General features: G+C 40.2%; 1 protein-coding gene across 1 annotated transcript in view; it reads right to left on the bottom strand.

Moving 5' to 3' along the window:
• Positions 1-11,023, bottom strand: part of LOC145457204 (proto-oncogene tyrosine-protein kinase Src-like) — an 86,708-nt gene extending 75,685 nt beyond the window's left edge. The window contains exon 1 of the mRNA XM_080335386.1: positions 10,975-11,023. Within this exon, the coding sequence (XP_080191512.1) occupies positions 10,975-11,014 (40 nt within the window). The 5' untranslated portion in view covers positions 11,015-11,023. The remainder of the gene's footprint in view (positions 1-10,974) is intronic.
• Positions 11,024-16,455: the final 5,432 nt, after the last annotated feature.

Raw genomic sequence — 16,455 nt, 5'->3', positions numbered from 1 at the left:
TGCAAATGGACACACCGAACGGTATTATATTCCCGAAGGCTCGTATTACAACATCGGTGAAATGTTAGAATCGTACGAGAAATATTACATGGGGGACATTTTCATTTTACGAGGATTCGGAGACTTTAGAATCACATTCAGAAGATTAGTCACGAGTAAAAAAAGACCCAAGCGGGGTGTACCCATAAATACCGACACCGCAGACTCTAGCGCCGGACCCGTACCCCGTACCACGCATGATTCACCCGAACCTTACGGACTGATACCGCTTGGTTCTGTGTTGGACATAATAACATTTAGACGCGTTGTATCTCGTCGCCGCGGAGTGGTAGAATTTATATTTACACCTGCGATAAAGTTGGAACGGATTGATAAGGTTTATGTGTATTGCGATCTGATACAACCAAGGCCACACGGTAACAAGCTGCAACAACTTTTACGGGTGGTTACTGTAACCGCTAAACCGAATGAAAACCAAATCAACATATTCCCAAAACCATACTTCTTTGCTTTAGCGAGAAACAATTTTAGAACGATACGAATTTATCTACGTGATGCAGCTGGCAACCCCATTAAATTTCGAAAAGCACCAGTGACAGTAACCCTACGCTTCCGTCGTAGAGCTGTTGATTCAATATGAGTTACATCACGTTGTCTGGCACCCAAGGTGAATTCTCGGTGGTGTTACCGAATGAAATTATTTGTAATGAGCTTGCGCTGATGGATATGAGTTTTGTCAGTGACTCTCTTGATCGAATTATAATCAATCGTGATCAAGCACTCTGGGAGCTACATAATGAGAAAGATCGAATAGTAGAAGCGTACCTAACACCACTTGGGAATTATGCAAACAACCTCGAGTTGATGCGAAGAATATTATCTGAAAGTTTCAAACACTGTTTCACCGAAAGAATCAACGATGAACTTTTCCGAATTCGTTATCCGAAACATATCACACTCCACCCCACGGATATATTCACAAATTATTTCAGTGTAGTTGATCAAGTGTCGACACCAGTATGTAATGTCGCGTCGATCAAATCTAAACCAACTCAACCCCACCTCAGATATCTATTTGTGTATATCAATGTACTACGACATCATCCGGTGGGTGATTACATGAGTCAATTGCTTCGTGTGATCCAAGTAAATAACGAGACGTGTACGAGACAAGAAGTTGTATTTGAAAAACCGTTCTATTTCCCGGTGTCGATTAACCACATCCGCGATATAAAAATCACCATCAGGGACCAATACGGTCAGTTAGTACATGATATAGAGACCACATTGACACTCCACGCGCGATGAAAATAGTGACGTTAACCACCTCTATGCTTGGTGCTGATTTTGAACACAGACTACTCACCATCAACAACATCCCGACGAGATATTGCGAATTAGCCCTCATGGAGATCGATTTCACTTTAACCGAACCGGCGATTGGTCAATATTTGTTTGTGTATTGTGATATTATTCACCCTCACTTACTTGGAGATACGTTAGCGCATTTATTACGAGTTATACCGCTGACACCTGGCGATGTCACACATAATTGGATAGCGACAAATCCGTATTATTTCCCTGTTTCAAAAGATGTTGTAGATTCTGTATGTCTTTACCTCAGGGATGAGTTTGGGGAACCTATAAATATAATAAGTCGTTCATTGCAAGCTACATTTAACATAAGGAAGCGATTATGAAAGTTGTTTTCACGTGTGATCATCATTCTGTCCGTCGTCATTATAACCAGACAGGTGATGGTTATGGATATTTTAGCGGTGGAGTTCAAGCCGGTTCTGGTATCGGGAGTTTGTTTAAATCACTTGGTCGTTTAGTGACACCTATTGCGAAATACGCTGGCGGTCAATTGTTACGGACTGGCGGTGAAATAGCGAGAGATCTATTACAGGGTAACTCGATCAAGTCTAGTGTTATCAAGAGAAGTAAACAAGCTGGCGGTCGAGTGATTGATAAAATTTTAACCCCAAAAGCTATAAAAAGGAAAAAAACAAAGTCAAAGAACACTTCATCCAAACGTCGTCGTAAACAACAGGATATATTCGACTAAGAACTATGTTGATGCATGCTGGTTCCAGAGAATGTCATAACTCCGGATTAAACATATTTAGTATACCCCACACACAAACCAGTATTGAGGAATCGCAATATGTCGTCGTCAAACCCCATAGTTTAGGTAATGTCATGGAAGTGCAATTACCAAGGACGGATCGATATATGGATCTACAAAACACATTCTTGAGATTACGTTTGAAGCTCACTAAACGTGATGGAACTGATTTAGCAGATGATACACAAGTGGGCCTTGTCAATAACATGATGGATTCTCTTTTCAAACAAATCGATGTAACTATTTCAAATGAGGTTATCACAAATTCGGATAATTGTCATGCCTACAAAGCTTATATCTCGCGGTTGTTGAATGATACTCAAGGCGCCTCGGAGAGTTTTGTGCAAGGACAAGGTTTTTATAAAGACGTCGCTGGCTCTATGGATGTTCTTGGTGCAGCGAATACTGGGTATGTTAAACGAAAAGACCTTACCAAAAACAGCACCCCGCTAGAGTTGATCGGAAAAATTCGAATGGGTCTTTTTGAACAGTCTAGATGTATGTTGGATAACGTCGACATGAAATTGAAATTTACACGTAACGAAGATAATTTCTGTCTGCTTGGCGGCGTGGAGGATGTACAAATTGTTTTACTCGAAATGGAAGTGTATGTCAAACAGATGAAGATTGCTGAAAGTGTAAGCTTAGCACACAAGTCTGTACTACAGAAGAATACTGCCAAGTATCCCTGGATACGCTTGCAAATGTCAACTCATACATTCGCCGCGGGTTTATCGAAAATTGATAGAGAGTTAGTTAGCGGCACCATGCCAAAGAAGATCGTAATTGGTTTAGTCGAGACCACGACATTTAACGGTGTTCGGGCCAAAAATCCATTCAACTTTAAACACTTTGATGTTCAAAATCTTTCTTTAAGCGTGGATGGACGTCAAATTAACGGACGCGAATTTCATTTCGATTTTGATAAACATGGCGGACTCGAAGGTTATATGACACTATTCTCTCAGACAGGTCGCTGGGAATCCGAGGCACCTTTGAATATTTCACGCAAAGATTATGTTAATGGATACACTCTTTTTGTGTTCGATTCGACACCCGATAATAGTTTGGGATGTTATCAACTTCATAAGACAGGAACTGTGCATCTGGTTTTGACTACATCGAAGCCTTTACCAACCTCCGTAACCTTGTTATGTTTGAAGGAGTTTCAACATCTTCTACAGTTGAATCAAAAGAGACAAATCGTAGAAATATGAATACGTCTGAGATCAATGATATTCTCTATAGCCATCCTGATACAAGAAGTCTATATCTAGGAACTTATTCAGTAGACCAGTTACCAAAGAAACCAACTAGCGGAAATTTCGCTATCGTCATTAATTACGACGAATCGAGTTTGCCTGGGTCTCACTGGGTGTGTATATACAGAGATGACGATACTCATTTTCATGATTCACTAGGTTTCGGACCACTAAAACCTCAGATAATCGAATTCCTGGAGCCGGATGAATTTTCTGTGACTGGGAAACAATTACAAAGTAAAACTTCGGATGTGTGTGGAGATCATGCTATAGCATTCTTGGTAAAAAGAGCTCAAGGATTTTCAGCCAAGGAATACTTGAATAATTTTGGGGATGATAAAAAAGTGAATGATACGATTGTGCGTGCTTTTGTGAAGAGTTTGATTTCAGAGTAATAAATGAATGTATAATGTGTATACTTGTGATTCTTGTTGTGACTGTGAACAGCAGACTATTCTGTAGGTGTGAAACAGCGGTACGGAAGGTGCGAATAATCCGATCTGAAGTATTATTCAGCTAGCGATCAATAGCGAGGAAAGACTTAGAACACGATCGGTCATTTGTCACGACTAAACTACATCATATATAATAATTTACGATATACACATTAACAAAGGTTCATTCACATGACTATTTACTTGATACATATTCAACACCGTGCGAGAGATGCCTGAAAGGGCGATTCACGGCCGCACCCATAAGAACACATGGCGAGTCACCAGAGATCGCGTAAGAATACACGACAGGCGAATCACCGCCACCGCCTATAGCAAAAAAGGCGAGTCACGACCCCGAGTTTTCACGGCGAATCACCGCCACGAGCTATACCTGAAAGGGCGAATCACGGCCGCACCCATAAGAACACATGGCGACTCACCGCCTAGAGGGGGGTCTAAAAAGGCGAGTCACCACCCCCGGTTTTCAGGCGAGTCACCACCCCGCCCATAAGAACCCCATAGCCGCGTGCGAGCGATCTATACTACTACTTTCTACTACTCAATTATAACGCCAAATATTCTTAAACTGGTGTTTCAGCGAAATTAGTCCACCAGTATCCTACGAAACGGGGCGAACTTTCCCGATACGTCAGCGTACAATGGAATCGAGTATCGTAGTTCTCAGTACAGGAACCACATCGATGTAAGATCACGAGTCAGAAGAAAATGACTACATTGATGTAATTAATCCACACGTGTATTTCAAACCCCGACTGACATCATCATATCACGCTCGCTCGATCACGGCTGATTTATGGCCATCACTTGCCAGCGCAATTATTCCGCGAGTAGCATGTAAAATCTAAAAAATCCGGGTCCGGATGAGCGTAAATCCAAATGTAATCCAGTAAAAATCATCCAATGCGCTATACTCCCATCCGAATTCACGCTTATATGTACAGTATACGAGCCCCGATTCGTCGGCGTACAATGGAATCGAGTATCGTAGTTCTCGATATAGGAACCACATCGGTGCAAGAGTCACGAGTCAGAAGAAAAATGACTACTTTTATGCAATTAATACAAACGAGTATTTTGAACTCCGACTGACATCATCGCATCACGCTTGATCGACCACTGCTGATTCATGGACAATGGACATCATTTGCCAGCGAAATTATTAGGCGAGTAGCATGTAAAATCTACAAATCCGGGTCCGGATAAACGTAAATCCAAAAGTAATCCAGTAAAGATCCTCCAATGCGTTGCTTTTCCATCCAAATTCACGCTCGTTTGTACCGAGGCTCGCTGCTGGCACAAACGTCATCTACTGTCCTGAGCTGCGGCAAGTAGCTTTGGATGTCGTCAACAACCGCTTGAAAATGGCGGCTAGCAAGTAGCAACAATCGAACCCCATATGGTTATTCAAAACTGTCTGCTTACAGTCATATCAATGTGATATACCATGGAAGTAATGACACAAACGAGTTTGATTTGATAACGCGTACACCACACAGATAGTTTGCAGTCACACTCGATTGAACCGGAAATCATTGATTGAGAGATACAAGAGAAATCATGCGCCAGTTGAGTTTTTAAATTTCAACCAGAGCATGGTTTCAGAATACCAATTTTACATCCACTCGACTCTGCGTCTGACTGACGGCGGGTTACGTAAGTAGTCTTGGATGTGACCTTTGAAAACAGCCCCAGTCCCCCTCCCTCATCGAAGTATGACAATTCAACCAAGCTGGGCTTTACATCGATTCGTGTGACCTTAACCGTAGGCTTGAAACATATCATACGTTGTCAGAATATACACATCAATCAACCAACCCGCTATTACACCACGAGTCACGCCAGGCGAATTTTTCCGTTCCGTCGGGGTACACAACATAGAGATCCAGAAAGATTCGATGATCATACGTGGAAAATTACAGCAAAGAATACAATAACCTTGATATTACTCGCCTGATAATAAAACCATATTCACCACAAACGAGTTTTGACACGCAGATAGCAACCGTACTCAATTGAACCGGAAATCGCGACACGATAGGTCAGCCGAGTTTTGAAATCAACAGACAGAACAAGTTACCAATCCACTCATAAATAGCGAGTCACGCAATTTTACAGCCTCGAAAATAACACCAGAAATATCACTACACCAAACTCATTTAAATCGGGAATCAGACAGCCACATATCGATCAGATCGCTTGCAGCAATCCGTCACGAGGGGAACTACCCTCTGCATTTCTGCAAAATGCGTAAGTCCGTTATCCTTTGTTTCTTTATTTTATTGGAGAAGTTAGTTTCTTTAAGTTAAAAGCTTGCATGCGGCTATATCCACCATTTCTCTACTACTCCCAATTATCATGTCGCCACAATCTGCACCCCACAGAACAAATAACATCCATCAGAGAAAAATTATTTGTCAGTGGAGAAATACCAATTTTGAATCATGGGCTTATTTGAGTACAATACGTTTATTCGTTTCAGTATCTTTTGACTATATAGCGGCAACGGGTGACAAAATAACAACATGTGATGAAGTAATTGTACCAACGGGCACGCCCGAATATGTTTAATTATTATTAACGTGGCCTTCTTTTTCCAAGACAACAGCTCATTCAGCGCTCCTGAGAAATCTGATTACGTGGGCTGAGAGGATAAGACATATATATGCAATTACCACCTATTCATTCATGCATTATAGAAAATTTCGGCGCCTAGGGCGACCAGGCCACTCGAACTTTACTGGCCATCGAAATCACGTAACGGGGTTCTTGGGGGAAAACCCCCAAGAAGTTTGGTTGATCACGCTATGGGTGCCCAAGACAATCGTTTTTAGTGGGACTGACGAAGTGCTGTTACCTAGGGTTAACATATTTTGGAATCGGGAAACGTGGACACGTTTTCAAAATTTTCAGACTTACAATATGTGAGTAAAATCCGGAAAATGCTGAATATGCCACAAAATTGCGGTTGATTGACTAAAAAAGGGTCAACTTTCAGGCTCAACTCCCGAAATGCAGTTTTTCTTCTAGATTTAATTTAATCTTAATTACAGAATAAAACATATTTTAAATTTATTGAGAAGAGTGCAACGCTTATGTCGGGTGCAAATCGCCCGTAAGATCATACGGAGACGTTTATTCAAGTTATTTTTTATTTTGATTACGACGGTTTACTTAAGCGACAGTTAGCAGTATAATAAATCCAATAGCAAAGAGCAAAGTCACTTTTCTTTCAAACGATACCGAACAATCGCAATCAGGTTGATGGTATTTAACAGCCTTTCCTTGGAGAAACTTTATGACATCCAGGTATCAATACATATTATTGAAAAGGCATCAATAAGTGAAGTTTCCAATGTTACATTAAAGTTGCAAGGATTTGGTTTTAGAAGGTTCACCAGTCCGCAACGTTTGCTTTAAAGTTTTACAGGTCCGCGAGGTCAAAAAGGTTGAGAACCACTGGTTTAGAGCACTCTAAATATTTGTATACTGAAGTCAGAGGATGACCTTTTAGTTTGTGCCGACCAGGTCGCCGAGATTTAGGATTTTAATTAAAGTAGGTCTTATGACAAACACACGAAGACAGACACTCCATCAAGAGGGGTGAAATTCAGCAAAACTACCAGCTTCGCTCAACATTATAGCTATTTAAGCTCCACATTGCTCGAAAGGCAGCGACCAAGACAATAAGCTTTGTAGGCTTGATATCCCAAATACATTTCAGTGCAGTGGTTCACGAACTGGGGGGCGTGAAAGCATCCGAAGTGGGCGCGAAATTTTTTGTCACGCTCTACGAGATTTACCCCTCAGCTCATAGCTATGACTTTGTGTATTGTCCGATTTTTATATTGCAGAATTCTCTCATCAACAGCCATCACCTTCCATGCCATCAAACTCTCCGCTAGAATTGCTAGCATTCTGGTTGTTCTTTTTTAATATTTTGTGATATCAAGATAAGGGGCGCGCGAAATTTTCCACTATCAAAAATGGGGGCGTGCCTAAAATTTGAGAATCATTGCTTTAGTCTCTTAATCAAGGGTGGGCAATTATTTTCCACCGCGGGCCAAATGAGAAAAATAAATATGTTGGCGGGCCAAGTGATAAAATTTAGATATATTCTCCAGCGTATTTTAATTTTATTTTCAAATTACATTGTTAATAAATGCTGCTCAGTGAATGTGTTGATATTGGGTAATGATAAAGTGACGGTTAATAAAAGAAATATATATTAGCTGTCATGATTCGAAACAATGTTAATAATGATAAATTTTAGCTCTCTTTAAACCCCCGTTCGTCTATTAAGACACTAAAACAGTGGTTCTCAACGTTTTTAGGCACTCCTCTCTCCATGATTGTGAACAATTTCGCGCCCACTTATCATGATATAACAAAATATTAAAAAATTCAACCAGAATGCTAGCAATCCCAATGGCTATTTCAATGGAAGATTCTGGCTGTTGATGAGAGAATTGTGAAATATCCAAGTCGGACAATACACGTAGCAACAACTACATACTGAGGGTATATCGCGCCCCATTTTTTCAATGAACTTCGGCTTCACGCCCCCCTTCTGATGCTTGCACGTCTCCCAAATCGAGAACCATTCCACTGAAATGTATATGCAATAGTACAAAGCTTATTTTCTTAGTCGCTGCCGTCCGAGGAGTGTGCAGGTAAAAAGCCTTTATGTTAAGCGAAGCTTGCTGTTTTTCTGAACTTCGCCCTCCCTTGACTTAGTGCTTCATGCTTCTGTCATAGGACCGACTTTAATTAAAATCCATAATCTCAGCGACATGATCAGCAAAAAATGAAAGGATGGGTTTACTCCTGATTCCAGTATGCGAATATTTAGTGCTCTAAATTCTAAACCTAAACCTTCTTTTCGGCATTCCCGTTAATCCTGTATGGGTGATAGACATGAGTCATATAGTAATCGCGAGCACTGATTGACTTGTTTTACGAATTAAGGATTTGGAAACATATCCCGTCACAATATGAAACATTGTTTTGCACAAGTAGAACCTCAGATAATCTTCATGACGAAATCTCTGATGCCTGCAACACAAAAGGATGTGCTACCTGCGACAAATCAAAGCAACATAATATATGAATACACGTGCCGATGTGACAGTCGGTATGTAGGTCGTACGTCTCAGCGCTTGCAGCAAAGAATTCGCCAGCATGTCCCACGGCAAATTAGAATAACTAATGTTTCTCCTACTCCTTCATCGCAGTCTGTTGACACAATGCGTGATTATGATCAAGTTACTGCTTGTAATTCGGCTATTGGACAGCATCCCTTATCCCATCCAGAATGTGCTGATCATTACAATGACAGTCAATTTTCTATACTTGCTCGTGGCCGTTCTCTTTTTCATTTAAAGGTCCTGGAATCTACGATCATAAAGCTACGAAAGCCGATTCTCTGTCGCCAGAAGGAACGCCTCTACACTCTTGGAATATTTCATTAATGGTATGTGTTGTGTTTTCGGTTATTTATAACCGAATATGTACTCGTTATCGTTTTTTTTGTACCGTTACTACCGTATCTTGCCCGTCTACTAGTTGTTTGTTTTTGTTATTTTTGTTATTATTACGTCATATAGACAAAATAGTTCTTACATTTCGAATTTGATTCACCCTATCACTGACGTTTCGCTACTGATGAGGGTCAGTCGAAAAGCTTTTAGCGAATAAATTAACATTATGAAGTTATTGTTTCGCGTTATACATACCGTATAATGCGTAATGTGACAATGTCAACAAGGAAGGTCTGGACTAAACTATATGGAAAGAATGATTACTTGTGACTTCAATTGCTACTCATACTTTGCCACATCACCTTTATTTTGAATCTGGATTACGCTGCCAGGTCCGTAAGGCAGTCTAACCACCGTGGCATATTAATGAACAGGATTCAAGGTAAACGAATTTCCTGTTCATTTGAAACAGCCTATGGTTTCAGTCATTAAAAAGCAAGTTTTATGTTTTGAATTCCAACCAACCTTTCGCGGGCCGCACAAAATAGCTTCGCGGGCCGCATTTGGCCCGCGGGCCGCACTTTGCCCAGGTCTGGTAATGGTAGAACGTAGATATGGGCTCAAAGAGAGTTGAAAATATATCATGTTTAACATTGTTTCGAATCATGACGGCAAGTAGACATTTTTTAATTAACCGCCACTTTCTCATTGCCTAACATCCTTCAACACATTCATTGAGCAGCATTTAATAACAATGAAATTTAGAAATAGAAATAAATTACGCCACAGAAGATAGTTGAAACTTTTCACTCGACCAGCCAACGCATTTTTTACTTCTCATTCGGCCCGCGGAAAAAAGTATTTGCCCACGCCTGCTATAGGAGGTAGATGATCCTCGCGCCAAAAATGTAGGATTTTCGCTAGTGAACAGCAGATATTTGAATCCACGGATGAGAGCCCAAATCTGTGATTAGTCGGTATCCTGCTGTCACCGATATGATTGTGACAGATTTAATCGATTGACTAAACGTGCATTTTCGGGTAGATAATAATTTTTTTTATTATGTATCGAAAATTGACACACTTCATGGTTAGGCAGTGAAGGGCTCGAGCAAAAAGTGTCTGCAAAACTTTGGAATTTTATTGATAAGTTGTATTGTTTTGTGTGCCTACCGGTTATCAACGCCGCAACTACCGCACCTAAAACTGTCCCCTTGGGAGGGTCCCAAAATTAGTTCGTATATGAACTTGAAGTAGAATATTCAGGAACGGATTTGAATGACTGGAAATTTTTATTCTTTATTGACGTGACTTATCTTTCTTGATTTTACTACTCACACTAAACAGTATTCGAAATTGCCAGAAAACGCTATATTCCTAATATCGTTCGAGTCCCTTGATTTTCTTTAGTTGCTGGGGGCTAAACCAGCGTGTGCAGGTCTAACATTTGGCCCCAGCGATTTGCGCTCCGGGCCAGGACACACCAAGACACATGAAGTTTTCGTCAACATGTGTCGCTCAGAAGTATTTGGGCTTCACTAATCCAGTGGTCTCAAATTGCAGGTGACTGTCAAAGTTGTGCTATAGAGTTAGCACGAATATATAGCTAGATATACACTACACGGGCTAACTGCGAAATGAGTTCGTACCATATCCGCTCTGATCACATGTGGTTTCGGACGAATTCATTAAAATATCTGGAGTCTGAAAAAGAAGATTACCCAGTTTATAATAAACAGTTCGTAATACAAGGGTTTCCTGACAGAGAACCGTCAGGGTGAGCATGAGCTAAAGCGTTTTTTTTTAAATATATATATAACCAAATGATGAATGGAGATTTAGAAGCAAATTTTGAACGGATTTCCCCGGTTTAGCCCAAGTTGGAAAAGAGTTTTTATATATATATATATAGCCAAATGATGAATGGAGATGGACAAGCACACCATTCCGACAAGTATTTACAGTGTTTAGTGTCATCGCGTTGTTTCAAATTGCCGTTTGACAAATTGTGTATAAGTTTCGACTATTCATAACTAAAATAAAGATGAACAATCTCATTTTCTCATTTTATATTCCTTTACTAAGACACAAATATAAATAGGTTTATCCGTTTACATTTCTAAAATGTCAATAAATAACATTTGCGTACAAAACGTGATGAGGTTTAAGTAACAATAGGAATAATCATGCTTTCTTGCTCATTAGGGTGCTTAATAAAAATATGATGTCCGTTTTTATTTAAGTATGGCTTGCGCTTTTTAGTAAACCCGTATCCCAGTCCCTAATCATGGCAATATGTTACTTTTTAAATAAAAACTATATGCCTTAATTTAAATATTTACCTAGTTATTTTACAAACTTACGAAATAGTTGCAGCCCATCTTAGAATCTGAAGCGGAACGCGGTTTGGGAATCACTGCTCTGCATCGATTCCCAGAATTCGTATACAATTTATCCGACCATTGATTGAATTTCATATCCCTGGCTTAGCTGCTATTGCTATTGGCTTAGTTGCATTTAAAACAAAAATCAATTTAAATTAAACATGTGTAAAACAAGGCCCTTGTTTCGACTCTAAACTTTAGAGCATGTTTTTTATTTTATTTTCAAGCCATGCCGTCACGAATATTCAATTGTGAAGTCATAGTGGATTGACATTGACAATTTAAAATATAGGGTAAATATAGCTCCTTTGACGAAATATCTACGTACTATAGCTGTTGGACCGACTATTTTGAGATTTCTAACCATCCCATATCGCATACGTCGCGCGGCTATATCGGGTAGTAATCGTCCGTAGGCTCATACAACATGTTTTTTGGAAAACATTTACACAATCATAGCATAATTATACAACTTGAAAAAAAAAACATTTTTTAAAGGGCTTTGTTTAAAACATATTTTGAACAAAGTGTATTAAACAACCACTTGTTTTAAATGCAACTCTATCTTAGCAACGGATCACTAACAAATGGGGTGGCTGCCGGCTGCCCATAGTTTGGAAAATCATAATCGGAATACACAGAACCATGCTGTAACAAATAGATCAGATAATCATGTAGTGATCTACCGATTTTTGGCTTTATCCATGATGTATCACAATCCAGCATTGGGACGTACTGAGGATTACTTCTGGCAGAGCATAAGTTACGTTGATTAGTTGTAATTCTTGTAAGGTGGGTGAATTATATTCAGAAAAGGGACGGCATTTAGGTAAGAGCTCAATGAGTGGCTCGAATCCATATTATTATGCAATGAAAGTTATATCGGATGGATCCCTACTCTGTTGTTTCATGTTGTAAATTCGTATTGCCGAAAACCATCCGCTAAGTGTTTGTGGGACTTAACGTCCAGTTTGGAGTCTGACTCAAAACTTTATCCATATCAAATTATTATAATATTTTTAGATAGCTCATAGATAAGCCAGGGTCGGCTAACCTTGAGAATACAAAGAAGCATTCCCCAACAAAACAAAATCAAGCCGCAAACTCTGTTAACGTTTGCGTTTTATAGCATTTCAGAATAATGATAATTTCGTGAATATTGGAAGATTTCCAGCAACATCCCAATACTGATGATTTCAGTACTTATGATTTTTTACTCTATTTATGGAAGTCTCATGATAAAACGTTAATCATATCAGAGACTATACTCACATTTTATTTGGATGTAACGAAAGGAACCAAGAAGACTTCTGAAGGGAATGTAATGATCCTTTTCTTGTTGGGGACTTTTACAAAAACAAACTCGCCTGATTCTTCTGAAAGTAATTGTTGCTATATTCGTCTTAACTGAAATAGGGAAACAAAAGGCAATTCATATTTCATTATGACATAAGCCTTTTGGCGTTCTGTGTTTCCATTGTCTCATCTTCTCATGCGAAGCAGTAGTAGCAGGACCATAGTATATCTAGTTATGCAATGCCTTAAAATCAAAGGTATGAAATGTTAAGTCTCACGATCAGTTGATACATTATACTTTCAGCAAACCAGAAGCGTTTTACCTACACGGTGTCTGAGTCCTCTGATGCCGGTTTCTATGCGCAGAAATCTATTCAATCAAATATATAGTGACGCAAATCGTTGCAATTCAAACAGTCCAACAGTGGCGGCTCGTGACAATATCGGGTGGTGGGGCAAGGGCCGCAAGCGACTTGTTATCAATATGACGTCACAGTAGCGTTTTTCAACGTTCATGATGGTCACATGAATTTCCCGTAAACAATGATTTTGGGATTTTGGGTGCGCTTTCACACGCTCTGACAAATGCTTCAGATCGCGATAACCAATTTTGTTCCAACAAGAGCCACTGCTTCCGGTACCGGCACTGTCGAATAAAAGACAGTAAAAGCAAAACAAGGCGTTTTTATCCTCGCTATAAGTAAGCCATTCATTTTTATCGAAATGCGCTGAAGAAAAGGCACGAGTGCGTTTTCCTCCGGCGTACGATTGGACCAATGGGCAATTTCTAGGCTGATACGGACCTAGTCGCTTTACCTCTAATTTTTGCTCTAAAGGCAGCTGGCTAAACGGCGTACGGAGCAAAGATTCAACACGATTCATGTTCGCACTTGACCTGACTACTTATCTGCAGAAATGGAAATGACTATAAATCGAGAGATTGCGTATGCCTTACTGGAAAGGTCAACGAGTTCGGACACATACGCAATTATTATCTCATAGATTGGACAAGGAAATGTCATATTGAATCCAAAACATCATTCTGAAGAACTACGGATAGCAGCCTCGGAAATTCGGTCCCGGAACAGCTTGGGAGATTTTGACCTTGAGGCTGGAGACACGACACATACGGCTTACGGTCTATAGTGTCTACTGTCTATATGTCTGCTGCAAAATCGCCTTCGGAAAATATATTACCGAATAAATACGTGGATGAAAGCCGAAAACTTGGTACACTGTTACATGAAATCATCGAGAAGTAGCCTCATGACCGTTTTCGGTATGGTACACGGTCAAAATTAATACGAATTGATCAACGCTGAACTTTGCGTAAAATTTACTGAGGAATAGGCTGATCAAGCGATAAGCTGTTAGCCGCCATCGAAAACGAAACAGCTATCGCGCTTGACAGGGGTTGTAATTGTGAGCAAATGGCCCGAAGGCCACCATTCCACGGTGAAATTGACATTGGAGAATATAAAATAAAACTAAATATTTGAATGCAAACCGAGGATGTTAGTAAACTGTTTCATGATATCATCATCTCATCACCTATCTCAGTATGGAACACAGATACACCGGCTTTTGCGTGAAATCTGCAATGCGTTAGGTAGGCTAAGTGTCAGATCAGCGCACATCTCTACCATACTCGAACTTGATAACGAAATTGCTGCCCTAATCATTGAGTGCCAACCTTGAGACTTGGCACAGCGTTCGATACTAAAATCAAGACATACCATGTAAAAGCTCATGACGGATCTAGCTAAGGAGCATCGTTAAAATTAATGGAGACCAATACCGGCTTTGCGTGAAATATGTTTGCGATACATGACGGATCAGCACACACTCGACTTTGGAAACGGAATTACTACCCTAAACTTTGAGTAGAAACCCTGAAACTTAGGACAGTGTTAAATACCACCATCACGACATGACATACCAAGTTTCAAGAATTATCATGGTGTGAAACACCATCAAAATCGACCTATACCAGCAAAGGTCGACTCAACGCATATCACGGTATCCGAGTTCAGATATAGATACGATTGTTACATCACACCTTAGGGGCGACAGGCATATATGCCCCGGTTGCTCGGCCATTTTACGAATAGGAGAGAGTATATCACCGTTTAATTGTGCGCGGCTTTGAGAGAATAGATAGTGAAAGCTTGTTATGAGCGCTACCGGGGCAAGCCCCGGCTAGGCATTCACAAAGCGAAAACACAGAAGAGAATTCGATTTTCGCAGAGACTTCTCTATGTATGGGCATTTGCAAGCGAAAGCACAAGAAGAACGCGGGTTTCGCTGTGATCTCGGTATATATTGAGCGCTGTGCGTCTATAAATGGTTAAATTGTTATTGAACAGAATTTTAGGTGGGGCAATGCCCCAGTTGCCCTATAGGACGAGCCGCCACTGCAGTCCAATGCTCCAATGTTTAATAACGAATAAACTATGTATGATCGACCCGAAAGAGATACCGATATAGATAGTTAGTCGGGAGTTATATTAGGATCTACATGGCATACATTCTCTATGCCGGTTAAACTGTTTTACACGATCTAGTCATGGTGTATAATTGGAGCCTACTCTATAGAAATATTGTACTTGAATTGAACGCAACCAGACGAGTATGGTATTGAATGAGAAAATATGTGCCGGCGTATAGTATCAGACAAGTCCTACACGTCACGTTCATTATGATTTCTATAGCTTATGCGGGTAGAGGATTACAAGCAAGAATGTTTACGTCGACCTATATTTTACTTTAAACCGCCAGCATATGGAGGAAATCTCTCACTGACTCAATACATCGCGAAAATCCTAATTGCAAGTTGAAAAGTTTCTGCGGGAATGCAATTATAACCACATTCACATATCTAGGCCCCTCCTCGCCATATCATCCGTGTAAGCGGTGTCTTACAGAAAGCCTAGAAGTAGGCCGCGCTCAAATCGGCAGCTACAGATTAATAATCAAGAAAAAGTAGCCTGGTGTAAATGATTATAGTTGTTTCGCGACACTCCGATGTAATGAGTGCCGATTTAGCAGGCGTCGAATCCTGTCTGCTAAGCTGAATCTGCTCTTGGACTCGCTAACCTTGCGTATCAGTCTTGTATTTCAACAGAATCAAGCAATCTCGCTAACCTCGCTAATTCCATCCCGACTAATGCAAGAGTAATAATCATTCAATAATTGAAGGCAAAGATAAATGAAAAATGTCCATCGTATTGGATCGTACGGACGTTCGAAAAATCACTTGAAATGGTAAAGCAGCGTTCAGCAACCCTACTGGCGAGAACAAATCAGATCAAAATGGCAGAGGCGTTCAGCAAATCTATATCAGTGATCAGAATAAATCACATTCACATCATACAGAGGCGTCCAGCAACTCTACTAGTGATGAGAATAAGTCAACTTTGAATGGTAGAGAGGCGTCCAGCAGCTCTACAA

The sequence above is a fragment of the Botryllus schlosseri genome, chromosome 15 (genome assembly GCF_051294905.1).
Source record: "Botryllus schlosseri isolate E-star chromosome 15, Bs_hap1, whole genome shotgun sequence".
Taxonomy (NCBI): domain Eukaryota; kingdom Metazoa; phylum Chordata; class Ascidiacea; order Stolidobranchia; family Styelidae; genus Botryllus; species Botryllus schlosseri.
Note: the sequence above shows the minus strand (reverse complement) of the source record. Positions and strands in the feature narration are given on the sequence as shown.